The 14,041-nt window shown below is 49.2% G+C and overlaps 3 protein-coding genes across 3 annotated transcripts; 1 reads left to right on the top strand and 2 right to left on the bottom strand.

Annotated features, from left to right (window-relative positions):
• Positions 1-51: 51 nt before the first annotated feature.
• On the top strand, positions 52-9,938 carry F4822DRAFT_115576 (putative polyketide synthase). The gene is made up of 5 exons (XM_051452534.1): positions 52-757; positions 824-1,227; positions 1,284-5,068; positions 5,123-7,460; positions 7,517-9,938. Exons 1-5 carry the CDS (start codon positions 440-442, stop codon positions 9,831-9,833), a joined length of 9,162 nt encoding a protein of 3,053 aa, XP_051317881.1. The 5' UTR covers positions 52-439; the 3' UTR covers positions 9,834-9,938.
• Positions 9,901-11,247, bottom strand: F4822DRAFT_115525 (short-chain dehydrogenase/reductase). Its single transcript, XM_051452533.1, has 2 exons — positions 10,117-11,247; positions 9,901-10,067 (listed from the first exon to the last, which is right to left on the bottom strand). The coding sequence occupies exons 1-2, from the start codon at positions 10,992-10,994 to the stop codon at positions 9,968-9,970; spliced, it is 978 nt and encodes a 325-aa protein (XP_051317880.1). The 5' UTR covers positions 10,995-11,247; the 3' UTR covers positions 9,901-9,967.
• Positions 11,248-13,155, bottom strand: F4822DRAFT_115524 (uncharacterized protein). Its single transcript, XM_051452532.1, has 4 exons — positions 12,665-13,155; positions 12,232-12,606; positions 11,668-12,184; positions 11,248-11,518 (listed from the first exon to the last, which is right to left on the bottom strand). Exons 1-4 carry the CDS (start codon positions 13,070-13,072, stop codon positions 11,502-11,504), a joined length of 1,317 nt encoding a protein of 438 aa, XP_051317879.1. The 5' UTR covers positions 13,073-13,155; the 3' UTR covers positions 11,248-11,501.
• Between the last annotated feature and the right edge of the window lie 886 nt (positions 13,156-14,041).

Below are 14,041 nucleotides of genomic sequence, written 5' to 3'. Positions count from 1 at the left end.
TCAAAGACATAAGCACCGATTCTGCAAGTTACAAGACAGGGAGTATAACTGGTTCGATTTCAAAAACGTGTACATATTGGTGCTTCGAACTAAGCTGCATGGGATGCTGGGTAGCCAACGAACATCTTGGCGCTTAGGACTCTTAAGTACCAAGTACGCACCAAAAGTTCCCAGCACGTTGTTCTCAGCCTTAAGTGTCTTGATAGTACCCCAAATGTAGAGGGATGTATCGTTTTACCAAGCGGCCTACTTTAGGTAAGAATTTAGAAATTACGAATTTCTTGGTTGGGAAACAGTACCATGTAGCGACCGGTTTGCCTTATCTCTTCTTAGTAAGTGAATACATAGACTCAATGGCTTCCTACCGGAAGAGAAGGAGAAAATGTCTCGAGAGCTATAAGCTCCGCCTCTATTTTTAACCACACCTCAGACGCCCATAATGTCTAATCCGGCCAATGAGCCAATCGCCATCGTTGGAAGTGCCTGCCACTTTGCCGGAAACGTTAGCTCCCCATCAACACTATGGGACCTACTCAGCGATCCCAAGGATGTTCGTCAGGAGATTCCAAACAGTCGGTTCAATACCGATAGCTTCTATCACCGACGTCATGATCAACCTGGCCATTCGAGCGTCAAGCACTCGTACTTACTGGATGAGGATGTGAGCGCTTTTGACGCTGAATTTTTTAACATCAAGCCCGTGGAGGCCAAGGCCATTGATCCACAGCAAAGATGGCTGTTGGAAACAGTCTACGAGGTAAGTGCTTTCCATGTCTATAAAACCCATCAGAACCGGACCGCTCACGTAAATATTGCGTAAAAGGGCCTTGAGGCTGCGGGCTTACCCGTCGAAAAGCTCAGGGGTAGCGACACAAGTGTGTACGTAGGAGTTATGTGTAGCGATTACGAATCGATAAATCTCAGAGATCTCCAAGCCATACCCACATATTTGGCAACGGGGACGTCGAGGAGCATCTTGGCAAATCGTATTTCGTATGTCTTTGACTGGCATGGCCCATCAGTCACTGTCGAAACAGCGTGCTCTTCGAGTTTAGTCGGCCTTCATATGGCCGTACAAACTCTCCGAACAGGCGATTCCAAAGTAGCAGTCGTGTGCGGATCGAACCTCATTCTTGGACCCGAAAATTATGTTGTCGAGAGTCAACTTAACATGTTATCGCCAGATGGCGTGTGTAGAATGTGGGATCAGGATGCTAATGGATACGCGTGAGTGGATGGCCTGATCCTTTTAACAGTTAAATGCTGATCCTGAGAATCTAAAGGCGAGGAGATGGGGTTGCTGCCCTTGTTCTTAAAACCCTTAGTAGAGCAATTGCTGACGGGGACCACATCGAATGTATAATCCGGGAAACCGGAGTGAACCAAGATGGCGCTACACCTGGTATTACGGTCCCTAGCGTGTCAGCCCAACGCGCCTTGATCCGTCATACATATGCCAAGGCAGGCCTCGATCCTCTGAATAAGCCGGAAGACAGGCCACAGTATTTTGAAGCACATGGGACCGGAACACCAGCAGGCGATCCTATAGAAGCTGAGGCAATCTATCGGGCTTTCTTCGCGGATGAAAACCATGAAAACGAACACCAAACCACTTCCCATCCTCTACTCGTGGGCTCCATAAAGACAGTATTAGGACATACCGAAGCAACAGCTGGACTGGCTGGTATCCTCAAAGCGTCACTGGCGCTACAACACTCCTCTATTCCACCAAATCTTCAATTCCGAAACCTTAGTCACCGTGTGGCCCCATTCTACCACAATATTGAGATAGTGCACGATGCTGCGAAGGCCTGGCCCGTCCTTCGGGATGCTGCACAGTGGCACAGACGGGCTAGTGTGAACAGCTTCGGGTTTGGCGGAACCAATGCGCATGCCATCCTAGAGAATTTTGTCGACTCGCAGAGGGTGGCTGCAGGTGGCGTTCTCTATACCCCATTCGTATTCTCCGCCAGCTCCGAGTATTCCTTGCGTGCTAGTCTTTCAGCTTATAAAGACTTCTTGAATCTCAATCCAACGCTGAATCCACATGATCTTGCTTGGACTCTCCGTTCGCGTAGGTCTGTCTTGGCACATCGCGCGTGTTTTGCTGCGTCGTCTATACATGAGTTGAAAGACCAGCTGAATGCCGCCTCGCAAGACAAAAACAATACTAGTATCGGAGTTAGGGTTAGTGGCAACTTCAGCAGTGATCATGTCCCGAACAGGCTTCTGGGCGTATTTACAGGTCAGGGTGCACAATTCGCACGGCTCGGAGCGGAGTTATTAGAGCAGTCCATAGCGGCAAGGCGCATCCTAAAGGGGCTCGAGGCGCACCTTGCCGCCCTACCCGAAGAAGATCGCCCCTCATGGTCCTTATCCGATGAGTTACTCGCCTCTAGTGATTCCTCCAGGATAAACGAGGCTACCATTTCACAACCACTATGCACGGCAATACAGATCTTGCTAGTGGATTTGCTGGCTCTCGCCGGCGTGCGGTTCGACGCCGTGGTCGGCCACTCGTCCGGCGAAATCGGCGCAGCCTACGCTGCTGGTATACTGTCGGCACGGGACGCTTTGCTGATAGCCTACTTTCGAGGGGTGTACGCAGAGCGTGCCGCAAGTCCGAACGGTGACCAGATCCGCGGTGCTATGCTGGCCGTAGAAACCTCACTTGAAGATGCAGAAGAATTATGTCGCGATGCCCTGTTCGCTGGACGACTGGGTATTGCAGCGTACAATTCTCCTACGGGAGTAACTTTCTCGGGAGATGAAGACGCTATTGATGAATTGCAAGACTTGTTAGAGGACGAAAACAAATTCCATCGACGATTGCGAGTCGACAAAGCCTACCATTCCCGCCACATGACCCCCTGTTGCGAGCCCTATGTCGAATCGCTACGACGGAATGGCGTAAAAGCCCTGAAGCCGTTGCGACAGTCAGGATCGCAACAGTGTCAATGGTTTTCGAGCGTCTACAATCGAGTCATCGATCCTGAAAAGGATGACGAGCTTAGCGATACATACTGGATCGAGAATATGACCCGACCAGTTTTATTCACCCAAGCGCTCGAGACGGCGCTCCTCTCCGCGAAGCCTACCCAATTTGACCTCATTGTCGAAGTCGGTCCCCATCCAGCACTACAAGGGCCAGCCGCCGCAACAATCCAGAAGGCTTTGGGGAAGAATATTCCATACCATGGGACTTTATCTCGAAAGGCTAGCGCCGTAACTGCCATGTCCAGTTGCCTAGGTTTCTTATGGCAATACAGTCGTCGCTCTTCATTCACCAATCTTGACCTAGACAATTACGAGCGGGCCATGTCAACCTCCGATGACACGCAACAATTAATACAAACAACCGGTGAGCCTAACTTCAAGCTCATCGAAGGTCTACCACCGTACCGATGGAACCACACGACCAAACACTGGGCCGAGTCGCGGATCTCTCGAAGAATGAGACTCCATCAGGGACCTTTCCACCTATTACTAGGCCATGCGACACCCGACAGTAGCCCGCATCACCTTCGTTGGCGCAATATTCTAAGCGCGGCTATGGCCGGCAAAGAAGATGACGATGAGAATGATGAGCTCGCCTGGATGGCAGGCCATAGCGTCCAGGATCAAACAGTCTTCCCGGCGGCGGGATACGTGACGACTGCGGTAGAGGCGGCGAGAGCCTTGTCTTCGACCCCAGCCGGCATTTCTATCGTCGCCGCCCTGAAGAAGAAAGTAGGGGAAGCGAAGTATCTTATCGAGATACGTGATCTCGAAATTCGTCAAGCCATCGCCCTCAAGTCCAACAGCAGTGAAGACGGTATCGAGGTGCTCATCGAATTGGCCGACATTGCCCCTATCCCTTCGCGAAATAGTATTCGCGCGCGATTCACGTACTCGGCGGGTCTAGGGAATAATGACGATTCGTTAACGCTGACTGCAAGCGCCAATGTCGAGGTTGTATTCACAGGAAATAAACTGGGCGCCGAGCAATTGCCAATACGACCACCTATCGCACCGCACATGATTGACGTCGACTCCGATCGGTTTTATACATCGCTGGCGAAGTTAGGATACAACTATGCTGGAAAGTATCGGTCGATGAAAGAGCTGAAACGAAAACACGGTAGATCGTCTTGCCAGATTAAATCAAACAACAGGAGGGGTGAAAATGACGGAAGCACGTCCCTACTTGTGCACCCCGCTGACCTTGACGCTGCGTTCCAATCTGTCTTGTTGGCTTACAGCTATCCTGGAGATGGACAGTTGGGTACACTGTATTTCCCTTTGCGTATCGAGTCGGTACGAGTAGATCCAACAGTTTGCACACGCGATGCGAATACCACGAGCGAATGCGACAGCCTCAGTTCTATCGATGCGGTTTTACATCTTCCAAATGCAAGAAAGAAAATAAGAACTTCAGTACCCGTCCCGCGAGGTGGGTTCGTCGGCGATGTCTCAATCTTCCCCAATGCTGCTTCCAATGCAGCCATCCAAGTCCAAGGCCTGCAAGTCGTGCCGTTCCGTGATCGACCAGGCGAAGATAAAGACCGCAAGATCTTCACCAAGATGCATTGGGTCGATACGACACCTGATGGATTGGCTGCCGCGGCCCGCGATCACGAACTCGTTATGTCTCTAGAAAAACGAGCCACGCTTACGGCGCTGAAGCGTCTCGCTCGATTCTACTTACGTCAATTCGATGCCCAAGTACCTATCTCGTCCCCTCAACGATCGTTCTCCGAAAGCGGACACAACGCGTATTATCTAGAATATGCGCACCAAGTAGCAACATCGCTCACAGATGAGGAACTACGAGATACAGAAGAGGATGTTCAAAAGGCGGTCGAGACAATAAAGGAGATGCCTGATGCGCGAGTAATACATCTCGTGGGTCAAACAATGCCGCGCGTTTTCCGGGGTGAAACTACCATGTTAGAGGCGTTGCGACAGACGGGTGTGCTGGATGAGTACTATCTGAACAGCTTTGCAAACGCGCCGTCTGGCCATTGGCAGGCGAACATAATATCTCAGATTGCAAATCGGAATCCACACTTGAATATGCTTGAAGTTGGTAAGTACTTCCTACTTATTAGTTCTGGGTGAGTTGAGGCTAATGGTGTCCAAGGTGCCGGCACGGGTGGAACTACGAAGCCGATCCTTCGTCTCCTTGGCAATCGCTTCAAGAGTTATACGTTCACTGATGTGTCGGCTGGTTTCTTTGGTTCTGCGGCCGAAACTCTTTCTACATATAAAGATCGGCTTATTTTCAAGACACTAGATGTAGAAAGCGACCCAACCATTCAAGGGTTTTGTCCTGGTGGCTACGATGTCATCATCGCCTCGTTTGTGCTACATGCCACGGCCTCGCTATCGCGAACATTGGCACACGTGCGCTCGCTTCTCCGACCTGGTGGCTACCTTATTGTTGGTGAAGGCACCGTTGATAATACAGTATCGAGTTTCATCTTCGGCCCGTTGACAGGTTGGTGGCTTGGACGCGGTGACGAAGGACGCACGATGACACCGCACGTTTCGACAGAGCAATGGGACCGGTTGCTTCGGAAAGCAGGTTTCTCAGGGATTGACGCTACGCCTCCTGCTACCTGGGAGGACGCCTTGAACGTCAGCCTCTTTATGTCGCAAGCTGTTGATAACCAAATAAGTTTCTTACGAGAACCCCTCACCTCCTCGGTGCCACCACCAATGCCAATGATACAACTAGTGATCGTTGGCGGCCAAACGCCTCAAGTCGCAGGTCTTGTCAAGGATATTAGAAGACTCCTCGAGCCATTCTTCAGCAGAGTACATCACTTCCCGTCGCTGGTGGATGTGGACTATGATGGCGTTCTCGGCGACGAAACACGCCAACCCGCCGTGCTCAGCTTGACTGACCTTGATAAGCCCGTATTCCAAGACATAACAGAAACAGAGTTCGTCGCTTTTCAGCGTATGTTTCAGACTGGAAAAGCGCTTCTTTGGGTAACTAGCGGGAGGCGGCATGATGAACCGTACAGCAACATGGTGGTAGGCTTCGGCCGGACGGCCGTGCACGAAATCAAGGGCCTATGCCTCCAACATCTCGATATAAGAGATCCCGCGAAAGATGATACAGCGCGTAAAATTGCAGAGACACTTTTGCGCCTTGGATCAAGGCCGATTCCTGTCGAAGAAGAGCCAGATGACAGTATTTTGTGGACAGTTGAGCCTGAAATCGTTGTAGATGAAGACGGGCGTTATCGTGTCGCACGCTTACAACCCCTTCGCGAGCCAAACGACCGATATAATTCCGGTCGGCGAACAATTACGCGAGAGGTGAACGTAACTGAGCGTGCTGTCGCGATACAACGTGATGACAAAGACAATATTACTATCGAACGGCTTCCTCCTACGGTCACTAACCGAAGCGAAGATTCCAGCAGTCTCGAGGGAACCCGTATCAAATTGTATACAAGTTATGCGACTCTGTCTGCATTATGGACTCCTCTTGGTCATAAGTTCTTGGTTCAGGGAGTAGACGCCACGGGAGCAAAATACTTGGCTCTTGCGCCTTCCCTGACGTCGATTATCAACCTCTCGGTGAAGAGTACTATTCCGTTACCAGACACTGGACATTCTGGAGCGAAGGCTTTATCCTCGGTTGCTGCCCACTTGATAGCAACGACTATTATTGATTCTCTTTTCCAGGGCCAGACTATATTAGTACACAATGCAGCAGAGAGTATCGCCCATGGGATTACCTCTCACGCTGCCGAAAAGGGAGTAACGGTAGTATTCGTCGCCGACGAGTATATCCCACAGCATACAACAGACATAACCGGCGCGAGTCCCCTCATTCTACCCCCATACCTCACTAGAGCCGAACTTTGGGAACTTCTTCCAAGCATGGCCGAGACCTCCAGCTTTATTAGTTTTACTCCAGATGGTCAGCACTCCGAAACCCGTGGCGCAATTATCGCAGCCCTGCCACCTCGATGTCGCAAAGGAACCCCCGAGAGCCTCTTTTCGAGCATAGGATACGATAGCAACCTCACATCAGACGGTGTATTAACCAAACTTCTCAACGAAGCGGTAAGCTATGCTCAAAGAGAAAGCGATACTTACGTACACGAACCGAATATCATAAGCCTAGGGGATCTCGTTGAGAGAGAAGCCACAGCGAATGAAGCTTCTATTGAAAATAGCGAAGAAAAGAAACAATTTGACGCTCTGGCAGTTGTCGCCTTAACAGTTCCGGCTCCCCTTCCGGCCCGCATTACGAGACTCGATGCCGGGAGAACGATGTTCAAGGCCAACAAGACCTACTGGATGGTTGGTTTAACTGGCGCCTTAGGCGTCTCGCTCTGTGACTGGATGATTGGGGCGGGCGCTCGCCATATCGTATTGAGTAGTCGAAGCCCTCAAATCGAGTCGGCGTGGGTAGAGTCGCATCGTCGTAGTGGCATAGACGTGACCGTAATCCCATGGTGAGTCCCTCAATTCCTACGCCCAAGTTGCATTGTACTAATTACGGGCTTCCAAGTGACATAACGAACTACGACAACCTAGCCGCCGTCCACGCAAGCCTACGCACCACCCATCCACCGATTGCCGGCGTCCTCAACGGCGCCATGGTATTACGCGACACATCGGTCCATACCATGACATATACCCATCTTGTCGAAGTCGTGCGCCCGAAAGTGCTGGGAAGTTTAAACCTCGACCGATTATTTTCCTCCGACAAACCGCCCCTCGATTTCTTCATACTCTTCTCTTCAATCAATTGCATTATTGGAAACCAAGGTCAAGCCAATTATGCAGCAGCTAATGCATTCCAATGTGCACTAGCTGCAGCGCGAAGGCGCCGTGGACTCCCAGGAGTAGCAGTCAATATTGGTGCAATTATAGGGGCAGGCTATATCCAGCGGTCCTCTACACGCATCCTGGACTTAACTGTCACACGAGGTGCTATGATGCATCTGTCCGAGGAGGACTTCCATCAACTTATTGCTGAGGGAATCGCGGCAGGGTACCCCAGCGAAGGCGATGAGGATGTTGGGGATGACGATGATAGGACGCCCGAGCTCACGACAGGATTGTTAGAAGTGCCTTACGACACGGCCGAAAGACCATTTTGGTTTACAGATCCGAAGTTTGCACACCTCATCGTAGAGAAGAGTCAAAATGCCGGCAAAGAATTGGGCCTTACATCAAGCAATGGCGGTAATGTGGATGGAAATGCAACATCAGCACCATTGTCAGTCAAGGAGCAACTTCAATCGTGCCAGACAAAGCAAGATGCAGAACGGATTGTAGGACAATCATTTGCTGCCCAGCTACGCTCTCAATTACAAATGACAATCGACGATGAAGAATTGATGGGAATGCGTAGTAACGAGATCGGACTTGACTCTCTGGTCTCGGTCGATATTAGGAGTTGGTTCATCAAGACAATCGCCGTGAGCATTCCTGTGCTTCGCATTATGAGCAACGATACCATGACGAACCTCGTACAACACGCTGTAGAGCTACTACCCCAAGAAGCATTACCGCAAGCTTCCGTTTCCAATGAAACGAATGACGCTGCGCAAGATGAATCGACATCAACTAGCCCCACGGACCCCTCCGCGAATTCCACGTTAGAATCGTCGACCAGCGCTTTGACTACCTCTGATACTAGTCCCGTCTTAATTGACTGGGACGCCGAAACAGCGCCTCCCGATACTCCCGATGATGACAACTATAGCAAAGTACTATCAGACCTAACCCAATCCCAAACCGCAATTCATCCGCCGCAGACTATCGTCCTGACTGGCGTAACTGGCTTCCTTGGTCGACACATCCTACAACATGTCCTTCAAACCACACCTACCATTACCAAGATAATATGCATAGCTGTACGCCATCTCCCAGAACAACCAGCCGACCCCAATGCCGACTCAAACCGCATCACCTACTTCACCGGCGACCTCACGCTCCCCCGTCTAGGCCTCTCTCTCTCCGACAGCGTCTCCATCTTCAGCACTGCAGACGCCGTAATTCACGCCGGCGCCAGCACCTCGCACTTAAGCACATACGCTTCCCTCCGAGCCGCTAACGTCGGCGCAACCTCCGAGCTCGCGCGTCTATGTGTACCCCGGAAGATCCCAATACACTTCATCTCAAGCGCGGGCGTAGGCCTAATTCCCGGTAGTGAACCCGCGCTCCGACCCGCCAGAGCGCCTGGTACACCATTAGCAGCTGTAAACGAAGCGGGCGAACGTGCGGGTGATGTGCTAACGCATGGTGGGTATATCGTAAGTAAATGGGCATGTGAACGACTCCTAGAACGTACAAACGAGGCGTACGGACTACCAGTTACAATTTATAGGCCAAGTACTATTATCCGCGAGGGCCGTGATGCGGAAGGTGGGCGCGCGAGTTTGGATTGGATGACGGGTTTGGCGCGGTATGTGCATGTGCTAAAGGCTCTACCGGAGATTAGGTATGTGAAGGGTGTGTTGGATATGGTGTATACGCGTAGTGTATGTGAAGATATAATACGCGGTGTGGCGAGGGAAGAGGCTGGGGTGTTGTATGTGCACTCTGTGGGCGATATCGTGGTCCCGCTTGATCGTATGCAGGACTTGTTGAAGTTGGATCCGAAGGCGTTTGCGGGTGAGCAAACTTCTGCGAATCTGAATGAGGTTGGTCAAGGAGGGGTTGCTGATGATAGTTGCGAAGTTCTACCTATGGCTGAGTGGACCGCTAGGGCGATTGCTAAGGGGCTTCATCCCGCTGTCGCGGCGCTGATTGAAGAGATGGATGGGCCGGGGAAGCCCAGCTTTCCGAAGCTATTGAAATCTTCTACGGTCGAATAACCGGACGCATAGGTGCCCCAGAGTAATCGAATTCATTCTGAATCAAATACATATCTACGCTAACACAATAGCTAAGCAGACACATATTAAGTACATCAGAATTTTCAAGACATGACCAACTCGGATTCATGGACTTAGTTAAAGTCGGCTTTCTCCTTTAAAATGGACATGATTTCACCACACGTCTGACGATATAATTCATTACTGCGTTCAGTTGCGAAAAACATGGCTGGCCTGAAAATTGTTAGCAAGAACCAGTCTACTATGCAACTAAACTACTCACGGTGGTAACTCGTCATTTAGCCAGAGCTTTCCATGACTTTCGCGCCCTAAGCCAGTAGCACTAACCAATGTTCGAGCTCCTTGCTCAGCAGTCCTTGCGCACAAAAGTTTGTATGGGTACAACATTATATTCGTGAATAGGCCATAATGTCGGTGAAGATTCGTCCAGCTCAAAGCCGGACAGCAACAATTGATCACGACAGTTTCGTCATCCTTGGATGAATTCGATATTCCTTGTATAAAATATCTCGCTGCCAGCTTAACCAAGTAGTATTGAGAAACATGATCGAATTTGGACGAATCGCCGATGCGGTCAATTAAAGATTCTCCAGGTTCTATCCACTTCTCGTCGAACTCTTGTGTGGCCATACTATTGAGAATGCAGAGATGCGCAGGGTCCTGACTTCCCGATCGACGCCCTGTATCTCGAATTTTGGGAAGTAGGAGAAGTGCCATGAGAGCCGTTGACAGCACATTAACTTGCAAATTTATTTCGTAACCCTCAGGCCCAAGGGCAAATTCCGGTATCATCACCCCAGCGCAGAGAAGGGCGACGTGTAGGTCGTCAACCTGCTCGTAGACTTGACGAGAAAACTCCTTCACAGACGCGAACCTCTCTAAGTCCACTGCCATCACAGTAATATCGGCTTTAGTTTTCGTTTTATCGATGATCGACGCCTTAGCCGCTTCGCCCTTTTCTTTCGACCGCGCGACCAATATCAATTTCGACGCCCCCAATTGCGCGTACTTAATTGCGGCGTGGAAGCCCATTCCCGAGTTAGCCCCAGTGACTAACACAGTCTTCCCCTCAAAGGAGAGATGCGTAGGGTCAGCAGGAGGGTTTCTGGCGTCCCAGAACTGCTGTATAAGCGACGGCATCTTGGAGTTGAGTAACGACTGGAGCAAGAAAGATTCAAGGGTGAAGTTGAGCTTCGTCTTTTGTGAATGAAACCTTGGAGAATAAAGTACCGGCCTTCGGGGGTCAATCTTATTACTAACAGTTTTACTGATAATATGCTGTGCCGCAGTTGAACAATTACCTAGGTAGGTACCTAGGTAGGTAGTTAGGTAAAGTTATATCGCACGAGCCATAAATCTGTTCCGTTGGTGGTTAAGGCTTTGTATCGAAGAATTGACTGAGAGCGTAAACATAAGGTGTGTTATAGGGAAGCAGGGCATGCTACGATATTCAAACCACTATAATACCTAGTATTGTTGGTTGGGCGACGGAAAACTTTGGTACCCATGCTTGAGATATCTATTTTAAACTGAACACGTAAGAGGACGTATGGGTTTCTCACGCTCAAAGTAATACATTGTAATCGTGGTTTTTCGGTCGACGCGATTGCGCGAGATAGTGACAGAGTGCATAATTATGGCATAGAACTATATGGTTTCAACGCCTAGTTGTTACATTTTTCTGCTTAGCTCGAGCAAGAAATCCCCCCATTCTTAGATCGGTAGTAGCGAATCTAATTAGGAAACGAGTACTATGATCTGGAAAAACTAAGATGACTTTTCACGGGTGGAATGAACCGAAACTCCAACGTACCACTCATCTTGGAACATGTCCAGTCTTCCGTATGATTGCAGGCAGAATTACGAAATTCGACAACTAGCCAAAGTGGCTTGCTGCCGAAGAGGTAGTCCCGGTTTTTTGTGTTACAAAAGCATATGTGTGTCGGTTTCGCAAAGCTCCGTTCGTTGTCTATCAGGACTCGGCACTGACCTAGTGCTCTTTGGCTACCATTTTCGTAGTATAGCAGTATACCAGAACAGTAATTCGTATAATTACTATAAAAAACTCGAGCTTTCCTCACGTTTTCCAAGGGTGCTGATGAGAAAAAGTCGCCTCCATATATAGGATCAACGGGAACTCGATGCTGCTCGGCACCATCAATCGTCATGAAGTTACGATCGGCTTGTTTGGGAAAGACTGTGAAAGGCGGAATTATGGAACCCATGCTGCTATTATATATGAGACTCGCCGCCGGCGGAATCTCATTGAGCGAAAATTCATGAAGAAAGGGAAATCCAACGAGAACATCGCCTGCTAACAAAAATCGAAACTGTGATCTTTAGAAATTAAACCTAGAATTGCTTATCGTCGACTTACTAGAAAGCTAAGAGGAGCTATTTGGTCGAGATTGGCTATTTCTGCTTTTATTTGCTGAGAGGCGAACCCAACTAATTTGTCTTGAGGGGGAATGGGAACATAGATACATGCTAAAAATGGTGGACGCTCGATGGTGGGGTTGATGAATCGAGCACGCGGTGCAGTTCTCGTGTGATTGTGAATATAATGAAGAAATCCCCGAGAATAGAAGAATGTGATACCTGTGCTTTCCTCCAAGTCAATGGTTTGGAGACGCAGATTTTGTGTACATTGAGGGTCCGCATCGGATGGTATGGAGAACCCAGGGGGCGTTGGCGTATCCCAAGTTGCGAAGGGTATATTGGTTACTGGGAGGGTGAGGCGCAAGAGGCCGTTCTAAGATCGTCAGCTTTAACCTTTCAAATTTCAACTAAGTACTAGAGAGAATTATTACCGTAGATTGAACCGTTGTATTACTAAATTCGCTCTCATTTTCGACAACAAACACAAGATCATACCGTCTAAGACTGGAAAAGGGTGGTCGACAGGCCAATCGTTCGACCTTTTGTAACCCGTGGACATCGATAGACAATCGAACAATAGGCAAGTTGAGGTCTGGTTCGGACATTATACAGGTATCTCCACGTTCCCATTTGGATATTCGGTTTAAAGGTATAGTTGTCGAAGACCTCGTTCTTGGCATTGAAAGATCCTTAGCGAGTGCTCGTGAGAGAGCATACCGGAACACTACATGGTGCTCTGGAATATATTCTTGAATTACTAGTTGAAGTTCCCGGGGGAGGCGAGAAAAGCCTTTTAAACCGCAACTTTCAACAATGTATGAGAAGGCTGCGAGGTCCATCTGATATTTAAGTCAGGTGGGGGGAGCTTGTCGCCATGGGTATCGCCAAGTGGAAATGCGCCAGAGATCCTCAATTTTATTTTTCGACTCACATTCTCGTAGGAAAAGCTGTAGGCAGTCTATATGTAGTGTAGCGGCATCGGAAGACGCTGTACAATAGGAGCACCTTAAAAACTCATCCTCGCAGAAAAACCGCTCGGGAGACATCTTCGGGGACCATGTGAGTGGCTGGTAGTATGACCCAGGGATAGATCTATAGAGGATGGTGAACGGTTCGGCTGGTAGTTTATGAGTGGTAGAGATTGAGTTGCAGACCACTGTTAGGCCGTTAGATTGAAACACGCCTGAGGTGGATATAGCGTGGACATCAGACACCACTTACCGACACTACATGGTTCCCGGCCGTGAATATAATGGTCACAGATATCGCAGCAGGGCCGGACTCTAACATGGCTGAACTGTCTGATTGGACTACACGTGTCTGAGGTATTGGACATGATTGAGATGGGAAGTTTCTACTTAGTAGAAGTAGAGGGCAGGCTTATGAGAGAATAGATGATATAGCTGATGTTGAATCGAGAGAACTGTTCATAAATAGGCCAAAACATCGTAAGATACCTTCTCAGATTGACGCCATTTGCCTGGTTGTCTCTGCCGTGTCTACTTTGGTTGGCCACCTATCGTCACCCTCTAGATCAGTTTTCTACATGGGATATAAAAATTACCTATTTAATAGTATACTGTTATGTATTTCTTTAGCTTATATATATGTTCTGGAGGGTTGAGTTACCTGATATAATTGAGGTAGGTTCTAAGGTTGTATAGGTGTGTGTAAAGATTACATCCATTATAACTACCTAGGTAGGCATTCTCTTGTTTGGCTTGTTGGTACCCGTGGGTTCCCCACTTTTCCCCAACCAATTAATTTAACAGTACATCCGCCATGTACATGTACTTCTGTATATAACG

This window comes from Hypoxylon trugodes (assembly GCF_022578975.1).
Source record: "Hypoxylon trugodes strain CBS 135444 unplaced genomic scaffold F4822scaffold_2, whole genome shotgun sequence".
Lineage (NCBI taxonomy): Eukaryota > Fungi > Ascomycota > Sordariomycetes > Xylariales > Hypoxylaceae > Hypoxylon > Hypoxylon trugodes.
This window is presented reverse-complemented; position numbering and strand designations above follow the sequence as displayed.

Coding starts and splice junctions, on each gene's coding strand:
- F4822DRAFT_115525 (XM_051452533.1), bottom strand. CDS start 10,994: ATGCCGTCGCTTATACAGCAGTTCTGGGACGCCAGAAACCCTCCTGCT. Junction 10,068..10,116: donor CTAAATGACGAGTTACCACC/GTGAGTAGTTTA, acceptor AACAATTTTCAG/GCCAGCCATGTTTTTCGCAA.
- F4822DRAFT_115524 (XM_051452532.1), bottom strand. CDS start 13,072: ATGGACCTCGCAGCCTTCTCATACATTGTTGAAAGTTGCGGTTTAAAA. Junction 12,607..12,664: donor ATACAACGGTTCAATCTACG/GTAATAATTCTC, acceptor TGACGATCTTAG/AACGGCCTCTTGCGCCTCAC. Junction 12,185..12,231: donor TAGCTCCTCTTAGCTTTCTA/GTAAGTCGACGA, acceptor TAAAGATCACAG/TTTCGATTTTTGTTAGCAGG.
- F4822DRAFT_115576 (XM_051452534.1), top strand. CDS start 440: ATGTCTAATCCGGCCAATGAGCCAATCGCCATCGTTGGAAGTGCCTGC. Junction 1,228..1,283: donor CAGGATGCTAATGGATACGC/GTGAGTGGATGG, acceptor GAGAATCTAAAG/GCGAGGAGATGGGGTTGCTG. Junction 7,461..7,516: donor GACGTGACCGTAATCCCATG/GTGAGTCCCTCA, acceptor CGGGCTTCCAAG/TGACATAACGAACTACGACA.